The 13,671-nt window shown below is 41.9% G+C and overlaps 1 protein-coding gene across 1 annotated transcript in view; it reads left to right on the top strand.

Moving 5' to 3' along the window:
• Positions 1 to 13,671, top strand: part of TMEM132D (transmembrane protein 132D) — a 274,373-nt gene that overhangs the window by 230,360 nt on the left and 30,342 nt on the right. The window contains exon 5 of the mRNA XM_026114487.2: positions 39 to 182. Within this exon, the coding sequence (XP_025970272.2) occupies positions 39 to 182 (144 nt within the window). The remainder of the gene's footprint in view (positions 1 to 38; positions 183 to 13,671) is intronic.

Here is a 13,671-nt window from a genome sequence, read left to right as displayed (position 1 = left end):
AAAATATATTAACCAGAAGGGCTTTTTCGGTCTTTTAGGAAGCAGAGATCCTGAATACAGCTATTCTTACTGGGAAAACTGTGGCTGTCCCTGTCAAAGTGATCTCCGTGGAAGATGATGGGACTGTGACTGATCTTTTGGAGTCTGTGGAGTGCAGATCATCAGATGAAGATGTCATTAAGGTAGGATTGTATTGCTTCATTGCTGAAAGGCAGTGGCCCTGCAAAACGGTGGCGTTCTCTAACATGACAAGTTCTTTCTCCTTTGACGGTTAGTTTAGTCCTTTCCTAACTGTTCTGCTGTTGAAAGACAAAGGTTTATTATCATTGTTTTGTGTAGACTGCTTCAGTGGAGCAATAAAACAAACAGACAATCCCACCTTTTTCATCTTGCATGTCACATAGGTGGAACTGTCTGTCAATTCCCACCTTTGAAATACTTTGAGTTCACCCGTGCCTTTTTGCTTTCCAGCTAGAAGGGGTGTGGGGGGTCGGGAGGATTGTCAGCTGATGTTCTTGAGAAGGAAGTAATCCACTGACTGTTGATTTGCGGCATTGGAACAGGAACTGTGTGACTCAACGTTCAGATCTCTCCCTGCTACTGACCCAGTAGGGTATTGCGAGCAACATTAGCTTTAAATTTGGAATTTTCTTTGGCCACAGCTACTACTAGAGAGTCTCACAGGAAACATGTTGCCACCAGTCATAGACTGGGAACTACTGGATAAGACATGTGTCCAGTGGAAGACTTGCTCTCTACAACAGCTGGATAGCCTAAGCTTCTTCGAAAGATAAATAGCAGGCAATAATACACTGCTACTTTGACCCACAGAGTGTGCTTTCCTAGCCAGTCCTGAGGAGGGAGCTTGCAGGAATGGCTTCAAACCACTGTTTTATTGCTGAATCTTAGGGTCAGGCCAGACCCTCCAGAACATTTGTTTTTTCTTGAAGTCCATTTTAACTTGTATCAGTATTACCACTAAAAGCTTGTAAGTCCTGCGTATTTCTGCTGAGCTTAGTTAATGGTTAGCACATGTTAGTGCTAGTGGAAGACATGGTCAGCAGTGGCAGTCATGGGAGATACCGTAGAAAGTATTCCAGCATGATGAGAAAAATGCTGGCTTGTCTACAGCAGCTTTTATGTTCTCACAAACTTATCAGTGGCTGTCACTTTAGAAGAGGAAATGAGAGACATGGTTACAAATAAAAGTTAAAATTGATTTTTTTTAACATAACCAGAATGTCACAAAATGATTATAAACACTACAGGCCACCCCTTCAGCTGCTGGAAATCACAGTTATCCCATTAACTTTTGTGAACTGCACCATATTGAGGACTTGGCCTTTGCGAAATTTTCGTTAGCCTAAAGCTGACTGGAATGCTAAGCTTTCTCCTTGCAATGTTAGTTCAATTTAATTTGGATTCAAACAGCTGAGGGTAGTGTTTAGCTCCAAAGCAACTCTCTCTGGGCCCCATTAGCTGAAATAGGTCCTTCCTAGTGGACATTTTATCTCCTTTAGAGGCACTGGGCTGAATTTGGTTCTTGTGCCAGGGTTGCAAGCTAGCACCCAGAGGGCTTGCTTAGTACTCTGTGACATATTCTTGGAAGACAAATGAAGGTACTTGGGTTGCTACCATCAGATGGGAAAATTGCTGGGAGTTTGAGGCTCACCTCCCAGTTAAGTAACTTTATGTCCCAGAGGGAGTGACAGGATAACGAGCGGGGTAATTAATGCATAGATGATCTTTCCTGAGCCATCTCTAAGTAGACATTTTTTCATCAAAAATGGCAATGTTTACATCCATTGGACCCAGTTTCTGTAATTTCTTCATGATAATTCCTTATACTCCAGATGAGCCCAAACAGTTTAAAAGTCCAGCATTTTTCATATTTCCTTTTTAAAATCTACTCAGTTTCTCCTTATCTTAATAGCCTCCATGCTAGTATTTTCTGATTAACCATGCCTTCCTGGCTGTCTTAATCCAGTCATTCTTTTGCTTCCCTGAAGCCCTTTTGAACGTAGTGTATCTGCCAAATATAGCAAACTGATGGACTGAATCTCAGTTTAAAAGCAGAAAGAAATTATTTGGGTTCATTGCCTCATGTTGTAGCAGTTAATGGATTAAATCTTCACACATATTAATTAATTTTTCAGTTTTTCAGAGAACTGCAAGAAATAATTTGAGAGCAAAATATATCATTTGGAAGATATTTCACAAAAACATTTTAGTTTTCCAAAGTTTTAGTTTATCAAAATGATTTGGCATATTCATTCGTTTGTGAAAGGCTTTTGGCTGACATGAATCTGCAACCGTTTTTGATATGTAATTTGCTCAGCTGTAATCCCAGTGAAGAGGTAATAGTGCTAGTCCTGCTTAAATATGTACCTGTCATTGATTGTAAGTACATGAATACACCTATAAAGTTCTGCGTGCTTAACGTTGTTCACATACACACTTCTGCACAACAATGCTAATGATGGGACCTGTGTCAAAACAGCAAATCACCAGTCGGAGATGAAGACGTTCTGGGCTTTTACAGACATCCCAGCAGAATTCACTTCCTCTGCGCAAAAGCCAGGTTTCACCAGCATTTATATGAACCACCAATTTAAAGTAAGCATTTAATTGAAAATGCATCTCTGATTTCTCAGATTACCTGCACTATTTCAGACCTAGTATTATTCACAGAAACCTTATCTAATGAAGGTAAAGTTGTATAATTAGCAGCCAGCCCTCAGCATGCAGCAGTAATTAGAGTTTCTGTTCTCTGGACATTAGAGTAGTGAATATAAAATGGAAGAAAACATCTGCTTAAAATGTCTGTTGACACATAAAGATGAAGATTACATTTCCTTGTGCCATCCTCTTTACTGTTGTTGTTTTAATGCATCTGTCACATAGTATCTAACAGATTGATTACGTCTTCCTGGCTAATCTCTTATCTCTGTTTTTTGTGTTGATTAGTGATGAGTTTAAGCTCATTTTCCTTGCAGAAAGAGGATGCCTCATTCTACCCATAGTTTCAGGGTTGTGTTTATTACTCACTTCTTTCATCTGGGACTTCAAAGAACTTTAAAGAGCTGGACCAAATTCTGCATTGACTCATATCCTGCCAAGTTGCATCTACTTGAAGTTGGTTGAATAAGTCATGACAGAATTTAGTCCATTAAAACAGTATCGTTAATGACAAATGATTGTCTGAAATGATTTGGCCCAGAATAACATAGTAACCATGCCAAAATGTGGAGGAATGTGGTAAACTCTGTGTCACAAATGAGCAACCTGAGACACAGGGAAGTTAAGGTGAGAAATTTCAAAGTGCTCTTAATGAAGTTCTGACCTTTGAAGAGGATGGTAAAACACTGACTGGCCTCAAGGGAAAGCGAGATCGCTCATGGGCTATTCTGGTAGAACAGAACAGATTGTTTTTGGTGAATTGTTAATATGGGTCAAATTTACAAGATAATTTGCATCAAGAACTAGGAGAGGAGAGAGGAAAAATCACATGTTTTAATCTTTCATTTTAAATAGACATTTCCATTTCAAAATGGCATTTTTCAAGGCTTAGCAAAATCTAAAAAACTCCAAAGCAACACTTGCCAATGCTCTGAATTTTTGGCTTTTTTGTTTGATGAGATAATTGAAAATCTCCATTTCCAGTTGCCCCAAAATGAAAACATTTTTAGACTGATTTTGTTCTACCAATTAACCAAAAATTCCAATATATTCTCAGCTCTGCTCCAAAGCCCCTTGCCAGAAGTCACACAGTGAATGGTGCCAGCACTGGGAACAGGATACAGTTTCTCTGGCCCTTATTTATACTATGTGGTGTATTTTGTAGAGGACTACATTCAAAATCTGAGTGTTATCCAAAATTACATGCTTTTCTAACATGATTCCTGTAGCTTATTTACTTCTAGAGCAGCTTGTACTTTTTCCTGGATATCAGAAAAGGCTGTAAAAGGGAGGACAGACACAGTAACGTCTGTCTGTATTAGAAGCAAACTCCTGGAGGCAGAAGGGATGACAGGGGAAAAGCTCCTGCCGATGCAGTAGGACTTCCCCAGAGCCGCGAGGACGTGTCCCACGTGCAGTAGTGACACAGGATATTGCGGCATGGCCCATCCCTCACCTCCCTTTCCCAGAAGCAGCAGCCCTGGCCATGGGACGGACGTCCTAGTGTTTGCCCCTGTCTCCTGCGGGGTCTGAGCTCTCGGGCTTTGCGGGAGGAGCAACGTGGCACCTTGTCCCTGTGCTCTGGGTATCGAGCCAGCTGGAGAGCAACGAAGCCCACGTGCTGTGGCCGCAGAGCCGCCGTGGGAAGCCAGTGCTGGTTGGGCGAGGGCTGGGTGGTGGCTTTGCTCCCTCCACGCCAGCCTGCGTTGGAGGGGATAACAGTGCATTTGGCGATTTGTAAAATATTTCTGTGCACTAATAAATCTTTTGGTAAAACGTAGTTCTTTCTGTGGCAAAATAACCTCTTTCTAGCCAAGTGATAGACTTTACAAAAACTGAAGTATCAGAGCATCTAAAATAGCCTGAAGCACACAGTGTTTTAAAACATTAAACTTTCAGCAGCTGTTTCGCCTCCTCCTTACACTGGAGCACTTCAGGGGAAAGTTGAATTCTTTTAAAGTCAGTGGAGTGACAGGGTATAAAATCAAAGGGAAAAGATAACTGGGTCCAGGATTTTATCCATTCCTTAGTTTAGCACTGGCTATTCCAGCACTGCCACTTCTCACAGCCATCCTGCTGGTGGCAGCCCATTCTATACTCGTTTTACAGCTCCTTCCAGGACGCATGCCGTTACACGAGCTTTCAGCTCCTGCTTTCGTGGCTGCGGATCAAGGCATGGGCCCAAAAAGTGGAGGCACTGTAAAGATGCGCAAAAATTTAAAAACAAAAGAAGAAGAATCCCAGATTTCCAGCGATTTTTTGAATTTAAGCCAAGCTAAGTGTGATTTAAGATGCATATTAAGGCTTGATCCAGTCTGACATCTCACCCAGAGAGAAATTGGAAGTGCTTAGGAGGCTGTCGCAGAGGGTTCAATCACCTATGGTTCAGGACACCCAGACAGAAGGGGAAAAGCAGATGTGATCAGCAGGGTTTGTTGAAAGATTTCAAAGCAAAGGCTTCCTCGTCAGCACGTGGGATTTTGACTAGATCGCACATTTGCAGGGGACATGGTTGTGTAGGGCAGATTTTTATAATGGGAAAATAAATCTCCAGCCCAGGGGTTGGATGAAGATCAAGTTTAATCTGCTATGGTTTTGCACAGCGTAATGTGCTTTCTCTCACCAATTGAACTGCCTTATTCCATCATGAATAATTTTGATCTGTCTTGAAACAAACATTTGATTTAAGTCAACAAATGGGTGTTTATATTTTCTGCAATGTCTAAACATTTCGTTTTGATAGCAGATGTTGAAATCATGTCCTGTCATTTCAATTCAGTCTCAGTATTCCTGACATCAGTATCTTTCTGAACTTTCCACCTTAGGATGAAGCAACTGCAGGAAAGAAAATCCTTTTTCTGATCTGCTTAGTAGTCAGAGGACATGGGACAAACTCAGGAAAATTCAGTATCAAAAGTAAAAGTTTGAAGCTTGACTGTTGAGTTCAGTCTGTATGCCACTAATGGTGGTTTTAGAGGGAGAAGGAGCAATTTTTATTTCCTCCTGGTAGGAAAAGCAGGAGTGGCAAAGCTGAGTTCTGGCTGCAGAAGTGGTGCAAGAGCCCCACGTCTCCCAGGAGTCCTCTGAAGCTCACCAGGAGCTGTTGAAGTTACTGGGTTTACCTCTGTCATTTTCTGCCAGATCAGTATTCTGATGTGAATCTTGAGAAATAACAAGGTTTTTGTGTTGTTGTTTGTCTTTTTATAATCATCCATACTGAAAATCCCAGTGTGACTGGGACAGTCACTGTTGACTACAGTATCTTTATGAAAGGCTATAGGCATATAAGATAAAAAACTCCATCTGTAACAGAAGAGTCCAGATAATTACTAGGTTGAGCTTTCCTCCAAATTCTGCGGAAGATAGCAAGACCTGGCTCTTTGTGCTTGCTGGGAAAGAAGGTATGTGCTAATAGAGCCGGTGACGGGAATCTTTTTTCTGTTGGTATATCTATTCCGTTATGGGGAGGAATGTGTCTTTGTTGATAAAAAGTGAGACAAAGTCTGAAGAATATCTGCACAGTGATGCCAAAGAGGGTCTGAGGGAGGAATTCTTCCGAATAATGGGGCAGGGCCTATGGCTTCACTTCCGCTAATCTGAATTGTTTATGATGAGAGGTAGCAGTCAGCTGTGATTGTGAGCAGTAAGAAATCATAATGACCCAGCTTGCAGACCTGCCTTTTTCACAGCGAGATAATTGCAATTTTTTTTTTTTTTTGATATGTTTGGATTGTTTGCTGCGGTTGGAGAAAAGGTTGCTTTGAAGAAAGTACCTTTGGGATTCTGGAAAAGGTTGTTCAGTCTCAGAGTCTGAGGATTTGCATGAACTAGCTGAGCTGATCTAATTGCTTGCTTATCCCAAAAGGGGCTGATGAATGTCCCAAATGTTTTAAACAATTGTGCAGGTGCGATTCTGTGACTGCTTAGGGCTAACTGCTGTGGCACTGCCATCCCCTCCTGTCTGCTCGCCGTGAGTGCAGCTGAGTGAAAATGAATCAATTTGTTTTCTCCTTTTGGCGAGCTGTCCGCCTGCTCAGCACCCCCTTCCCTGACTGAGCCCATTTCAGGTGCTCATGGTGCTTGTGCCAGCACAGAGGACAGAGGTGACATAGGACTGCGAATTGGTAGCTGAGAGCAAGAGGAACCAGGAGTGCTTCTTTCAACTGTATGTTTGCTTAGAGTATATGTGAAATTACGGCTTTGCACAGGCATTTTCATGCTATCACATTGTTAGTCTAATACCATCCATTTGAAAGAACCTGGGCTTACCCTGGCACAATGCCTGTGAATCCCCAGGTGAGGATGCTCAGAAACTCTGGTGATGAAGATCTTTCAAGTGCCTAGCCTAGGCCTGAGCTTTGGCTCTGTAGTGCGAAAGCTGGATACCCTGCCTATTCCTAGATACCCTGGGAATGTCCAAGTCACCTTGCCCTTCAAAGGGGATTAGGTGTCTAACGTTTTCAGCTGCTTTCAAAACCCAACTCATTATAAACTGAATCCCAGCACTGAGAATCGCTCCAACACCTCAAAGAAAAGAGGTTCAAAGCAGGGTTGACCGCTGGAAAAAATGATGCACAGAGAAAGTGAGGAGCGGAGCAGCTGAATACAAAGGGAGCCCCGTTCCCTTCTCTCTTGCACGGCGTAGGTCAGCCGCAGTGCCACTGAAGCACGTGGTGTTGCACTGGTGTAAATGAAAGCTAAATGGGCTCAGCTAATCCAATAGCACCTGCCTCCAAAACAGGAACTTGCATTAATAGTTATGAGTTTTGATTCTTTCTCTTAATATGTTCCCTTTACCTTTTAAAACTCTGTGTTCTTCATTTCCAGTAGCTGTCTGCCACTTTCTTTTACAAGACATGGTATTTATAGCACTTCATGTGTGCTGTAAGCCGTCCTTGATGTGAGGACACAAACTCTTCTGTGTTGCTTTATTACCACAGAGTAAAAAGTTACAATATACCATATAGATTGCTATATTCTCAAACCAATTTAGGATTTTTTTTCTGGACATATCAGCTACTGCATAGCCACAAAATGACTTTGCTTTTGTTTATCATTTGCAGGAGTGTGCAGATATTATACCAGCTTCAGAAGGGATTGTTTTTATTAAAATAGAAATGTGTGGCAAGATACTTTCAGCTGATTTAAATATGCTTAGATGCTCCTGATTGTACCGGTGCTACGCTGATGACTAGCAGCTGGAGATTTGACTGGTAACCTGGAGTTATTAGAGAAGCTGCTGGTCAGAAAAGAAACAACTTTAATTATCCTGAATATGAGGTACAGGATACTTGGAGGACTCTTAGCTTTCTCAGAGGCAGCTGGAAGGACTAGGGGCTTATCTAGGACATACATATGTGAAGCCAGTGAATATTAGGTAAGTTAAGAGGTCAAAAGGATATAGTAGGTCTAGTCCTTTCTTCTCCGTAGGCAATGAGGAGGGGAAGGGCACTCTGGTGGTTAAACCCTGGGTTTGGATTTTAGGAACTGCAGATTCTGGTGGGGGCTCTGCTCTGCATGCCGTGTGTGACACTGTGGATTTTCGTTTCCGTTGCCTGTGCCTTAATGAGGTTGGATAGCAACTGGATAATCCATTGGAAGGGTTTTGAGATGCTGTGATGAAATATGGTGGTTGTAGTGTGGTCTCTGGCTTGTGTGCTGCCATGGCCTTCAGCATGTCAGCTCTTTGGTCTGTCTCGGCATAGACACTTACAAAAGATGCACAGTGCCTCTGAGTTACCCTGACAGATGAAGAGCACTAATACTAAATGCTTGGAAAGTGCTTTGGTGTCTTTGCATAATATGTACTATCTAAGCATTATTATTATGATTGTTAATAATACACACACACAACCCTAATTAGGACAGAGCACAGACTCTTTATGAAGCGTCCGTGTTAATTTAACTTAATCACAACGTTTAAAAATGAATGTCATGATAAAATATTAGTGGCTGAGAAAAGCTTTAGATATGCTTCCAGATGTCCTGTGTGACAGAGTTTGTGCAGGCCTGCTGATTGCAGACTGTTTTTCTTTTATCCCCCATCTGGACCGTTTTGCATTACTTTCTAGGACTTCATTGTGGTGAGCATGTAACCCTCTTTGCCTCAAGCTTAACAGGTAAGGACTTTGTACATTAGGCTGCTGGCTAAAAGAATTGACTTAAGCAAGATAAGTTTCAGACTTTGGTGGCTCATTCACTGAAATAGAGTACTTTTCCAATTCTTTTTCTATTCCCTATTAGGTAGCTAATTGTGCTCACTACTTACCAGACCAAGGATTAATTTACAGGAGGGAAGAAATATACAGAGATGCAGTGGAAGCTGGGGAAATACCAGCACGTAGCAAATGTGTAACAAATTCACACACTGGTGCATAGCATGCAGCACCCTGACAATGTATATTCCTTTAAATGCTTAGATAAATCTGAGCAAGGAGTCTCGGCTCCAGTGGCAGACTGTCTGATTCGATCATCTCCCTTTGGCACCATGGGCAGGAATACTTTGAATTTCTGAGTGTACCCAGAGCACCTCTGAATTCGGGAAGAAATCTTGCAGATCCAAGTTCTACTACAGTTGTAACAGTGAAACATAGGTGGCTATCAATAGCCATGGAGTGGGGTTTTGTCCATTTTCTTTCCATATATGTGCGAGAGAGTGAATGTAAAGACACTGTATGGTGTGGGAGGTGGTGTGTATAAACCCTTTCCCCAGCGCTTGACACTGACAGTCAGCCAGTGATTTCCAGCCCATCCGTCATCCTTGCTCAGCCCCATCTCTCACTCCCCCGTGGTTCTTCCATAGCGGCTCCCCTGCTGTTCAGTACTGTCTGTTGCTGCTGCTTCTGGTATTTCTGGGCTTGCTTTGTCTTAAATCATATTCTCTGTGCTCCTATCCTTCCCCACCCTTTGGGCTGCCAGTTTTTAGCCTTCTTGTATTAGTCCCCTTGGCAATCTTTTCTAACGGCTTCCAGACAATAACATATTTAGCTTCAGGGATCTTATTAGCCTAGCAGAACCAGCCTGTGGAGCAATATTTTGCCAGGGAGATGAAGTGAAAGTGGGATCCTAAGCACCGTTGGTTGCCCGTGTAGAACGTGCAGGCCTTTATTCAAGATTAGGTTTGCACAAGTGCTCAGCTTCCAGTTGGGGAGCTAAGTAAGCTTGGGCAGCGTATATGTATCTTATGAAGAGCTGATTTGTCCTCTTCCAGAGATGTTTCAGGAGTGGAATAATCAAATTTAAGAATTACTGTTTTAAAAATTGCTCAGAATGGGTATGTTTTGGAGGTGGATGTTTTGGGGTTTGTTCCATTCTATCAAGTGCAGCATAGTCCTGGCTTGCGCTCTCAGCTCTTCCCTTGTTTTCTGTTACGACTTTTGGCTATCCATTTACTTGCGCTGTCTCTTTTCAGTTATTTATAAAATAAATGTAGTATTTCTGAACGATTTCCAGGAGCATAGGGAAATAAGTAACAAACATCCGAAAAGTGCTTTGAGATCTCCAAATACAAGGGGCTGTCTGAGTCCAGTGTGTTACAAAAAACAGCTAACTGTAATAGTTTTCGTGCTTTACATATGTGAGAGGATTTGGTCTAATGCCTTTTCTAAAATCATGGCGTGGGTGTTGCACTTATTTGTAAGACACATTAGTGCTATTATTTTTCACGCGTCAGCTACCCGTATAAATGGTGAATAATTTTCCTTTTTCAGCCTTATCTTATAGTATTGCCTTGTTTAACTGGTTACTGGATGATAAGTCTGGTGTTTTTGAAGCTATTTAGGCATCCAAATCCAACTAATTTAACTGGGGATTAGAAACCTAAATACCTATAAAAACTGGCCTTAATGGCTGTTCAATTTTAGTTAAAGTATAACCATGTATTTAGAGCAGGTGGGTATTACAGAAAGCTGCTATTTTCTTGCAACTTACATAATCTCTTCCATACAATTACTATTAAAAATAAACTGATTATTTGCAAGCAGGTAATTATTTTGCAAATGTAGATGATTTTGGTATGAGTAAATTTAGGGCATCTTCTTTAGACTTCAGGATTTGTCACCTTCAGCAATTTCCTTTAGCATTTTAGCAAAAGCTGTTGTAGTGGTTGAGATTTCAAAGCTCTTTGTGCAGACCTGGTTGCTGATACCAAAAATGAAACCTATGAACACAACGTTCCATTACATGCTCCATTACATTCTACTAAAAGCCAGAGAGGGAGAAGTGAAACTTCAGTAATGAAGGAAAGTATAATTTGCCATGGTGAGTAGGCATCTAAAGGCACAAAGCATGTGTGCTAAACTACATCTTATGCATTGTCTGTAAGTATTAGATTAATTGTACTTGACTGTCACTAAAAGAGAAAATCAGGGTCAGTCTCACATATACATGTGCAGTTTCCACTAATGATTGGAAGAGAGAGTCGTCCCTCCCAGGAGTTTGATTATATGCAGTGTTCAACCTGTATGGCCAGAATCTGATCTCATTTCTGCCATTGGAAATCCCAGCTTAACCCACTGTACTTAGTAGAATTGCTCTGGACTTATCCTGAGGAACAGAAGAGAAAGTCTAGTCCTTCTAGAGAATAATTTTTGTGCCTAAGCACAACTTTCACCATCACTAGGTAGTTTAGTTTGGCATCAGCTTAGCACTGAAAGCAAAGATCAGCCAGAGCCAATTTTAGCTGTTTCAGTGCCATAGCCATAAGTCAGTGCGTGTTTCCTTGAAAGTTCTTCACACATTTTGATGAGGCTGAGCTGAGCTTCAAGCTTGTAACAAATCTTGAAAGCAGCTGTTTCCCTAGGGCTGAGAGTTTCATCACAGCGATTTTGCACAGGCCGGCAGAAGGGATAGGAAACATCCCCTCTGGCAATATAATTGTATGTACTTATACTAATTTTTGAAGACACCTTGACAAGTTGCTTTCCAAATTGTCCTCTTTGTTGCCAGGTTAAACAATGTGTGTGTCTAATCTCATCTCCCTCTCCCTCTCCTCTAAGTCAATTCAGCAGCGCTCCGTTCGTTGATGCACACTTCTTTGGAGCTCAGGCTGCTGGGGAGGCTGTGCATAGGTGTGAGCAACCTAATCCTGCACTTTTTAGTATGCAGATCTGGCAGTTATCTGTTGGTCTCCAGCAAAGCTAATTACTGATAAGAGCTTTCTTGGTTCATCGGTTGTTTGGGTTGTTGCCATCAAGGCACTGAGAAAACTAAGGGCATGGAATGAGACGTTAAATGGCATAACATGTATCCAACATAGAAAAATTGTAGAAAAGATACAGTTCAGATTTTACTAGGGGTCATGAATGAAAGTGATCCTGGAGAAATACTGGGTGGGAGAGGATTTCTTTTGCTCAACAGCACAGGAAATAGAAAAAGTAAGATCTGTTGCTGTGCTGCAGGGGTGTTTTGTCAAAATTGGTAGGGTCCAGGTCTCTTTCCCACTCTGTCATCAGCAGTAAAAGATGAGTCATCTGCTTTACACACTGTCCAGGGTAAAATGCTCAGCTGTTTACAAACTTCTAGTTTAAACAATTATGTTTAATCAGATCCTTTTGCCAGAAGTTGGTGTAATATGTCAAGATGATGGCAATCCTTTAGGCCATTAACTGCCCTTTCTTTTGCAGCGGATCTCCCTAGGCCTGCTAATAATTGGCTTTGTCTGATCTGCGATTTACTTGATTTTGTGTTTAGTAAAAGGATTCAAGGGTAGATTAGAAAAACAACTTGATTGTAAGGCTGAGGTTTTCAATGTGATATAAGGTCATTGAGCTCCCATAGTCCAATAGGAGTCGAGTACTGAATTTCTTCCGGTTTCTGTGGGAAGTATAATTCAGGAGGTCAGTTTAGGTGCATGATCAGGATGAAATATGAACTGTTTTCTGGCAAGGTCTTGCAGTGAGCAGGTGACATCCACTGACCCAAAAGTAGGATAGATTTCATCCATCACCCAGTTGTACGAAGCTGTGCTGAGTTCCCAGACATACTACACTGCTGTCATTGCATTTTCCTTTTGAAAAGGCTGTAGATGCAGTGCGAAGCCCTTCCTTCAGATGCACCTGGTACCTGCAGTGCACTGGGCAGGGTGAAGAGGGAGGCATTTCTGTCTCCTGGAGCCTGGTCCTGCTGCCAAACAGTTTGCTGCTAGCCGATTTCACGGGTGCTTCAAGGCTGCCCTAAATTTTAATGAGCTTTAATGACTTTAATGTTAATGAGACTGTCTCTCAGACAGGCTTGACGGGAGCTTGGTGTGCTGTCTCTTCCTGGGGACACCCCCAACATGGCCCTTTCGTCAGAAGCTGATGCTGCAGTGACCGCTGCAGCTTTCCGTAGGTGGGAAACCCTCGTATGTTTGCTTTGCCCTTTATAGCATAGCAGGAGTGCAGAGAGGCCAAAGCCGGGGGACCAAGAGCAACTTGAGTGTATCTTGAGTGTGTGATATTCCCTGCTCATCAAAGAAGGGAAATAAGGGAAAAAAACTGCTGAAAATAACCTGGTACTGCCTGCACTGGTATCACTGTAAAACAGAAGCAAACTACTGAAAGTGGTTTTGTTACAAGAGTATAAACAGGAATAAAACGAATCGTCCAGGGAATGGGACACCACCATGATCTCCCACTGTCTGATTCTCTGTTCCACTAAACACTTATCTGACTAGCCTGGGGCTTTCCTTTGGGTTACATCAAAGTCTTTCATTTGTTAGAGTCCCATTTTTCCCTTTCACGTGAAATGTAGCCTGAAATACCAAAAAGAGCAGTTTCTAATTAAGCTCCCGCCTAAATCCATAATAGCTTCTGAAATCACTGGGGCAGGGATATAAAGAACTATAATGATCTACTCAATATGTAAATAGAGATGTAAACATTTTTTTGGAGTAGTAGAGGTGGGAGGCCAGATCTCCTGAAACCAAATATAAAGCTTCTTGGCAGAAATTCCATCAGCGCATTAGTTATCATGGACTTTCATAAAAATAAAGTAATAATGCACATTTGTGTT

This window comes from Dromaius novaehollandiae, chromosome 17 (assembly GCF_036370855.1).
Source record: "Dromaius novaehollandiae isolate bDroNov1 chromosome 17, bDroNov1.hap1, whole genome shotgun sequence".
NCBI classification, from domain to species: domain Eukaryota; kingdom Metazoa; phylum Chordata; class Aves; order Casuariiformes; family Dromaiidae; genus Dromaius; species Dromaius novaehollandiae.
The sequence above is the reverse complement of the archived record's forward strand: the minus strand, read 5'-3'. Positions and strand labels throughout refer to the sequence as shown.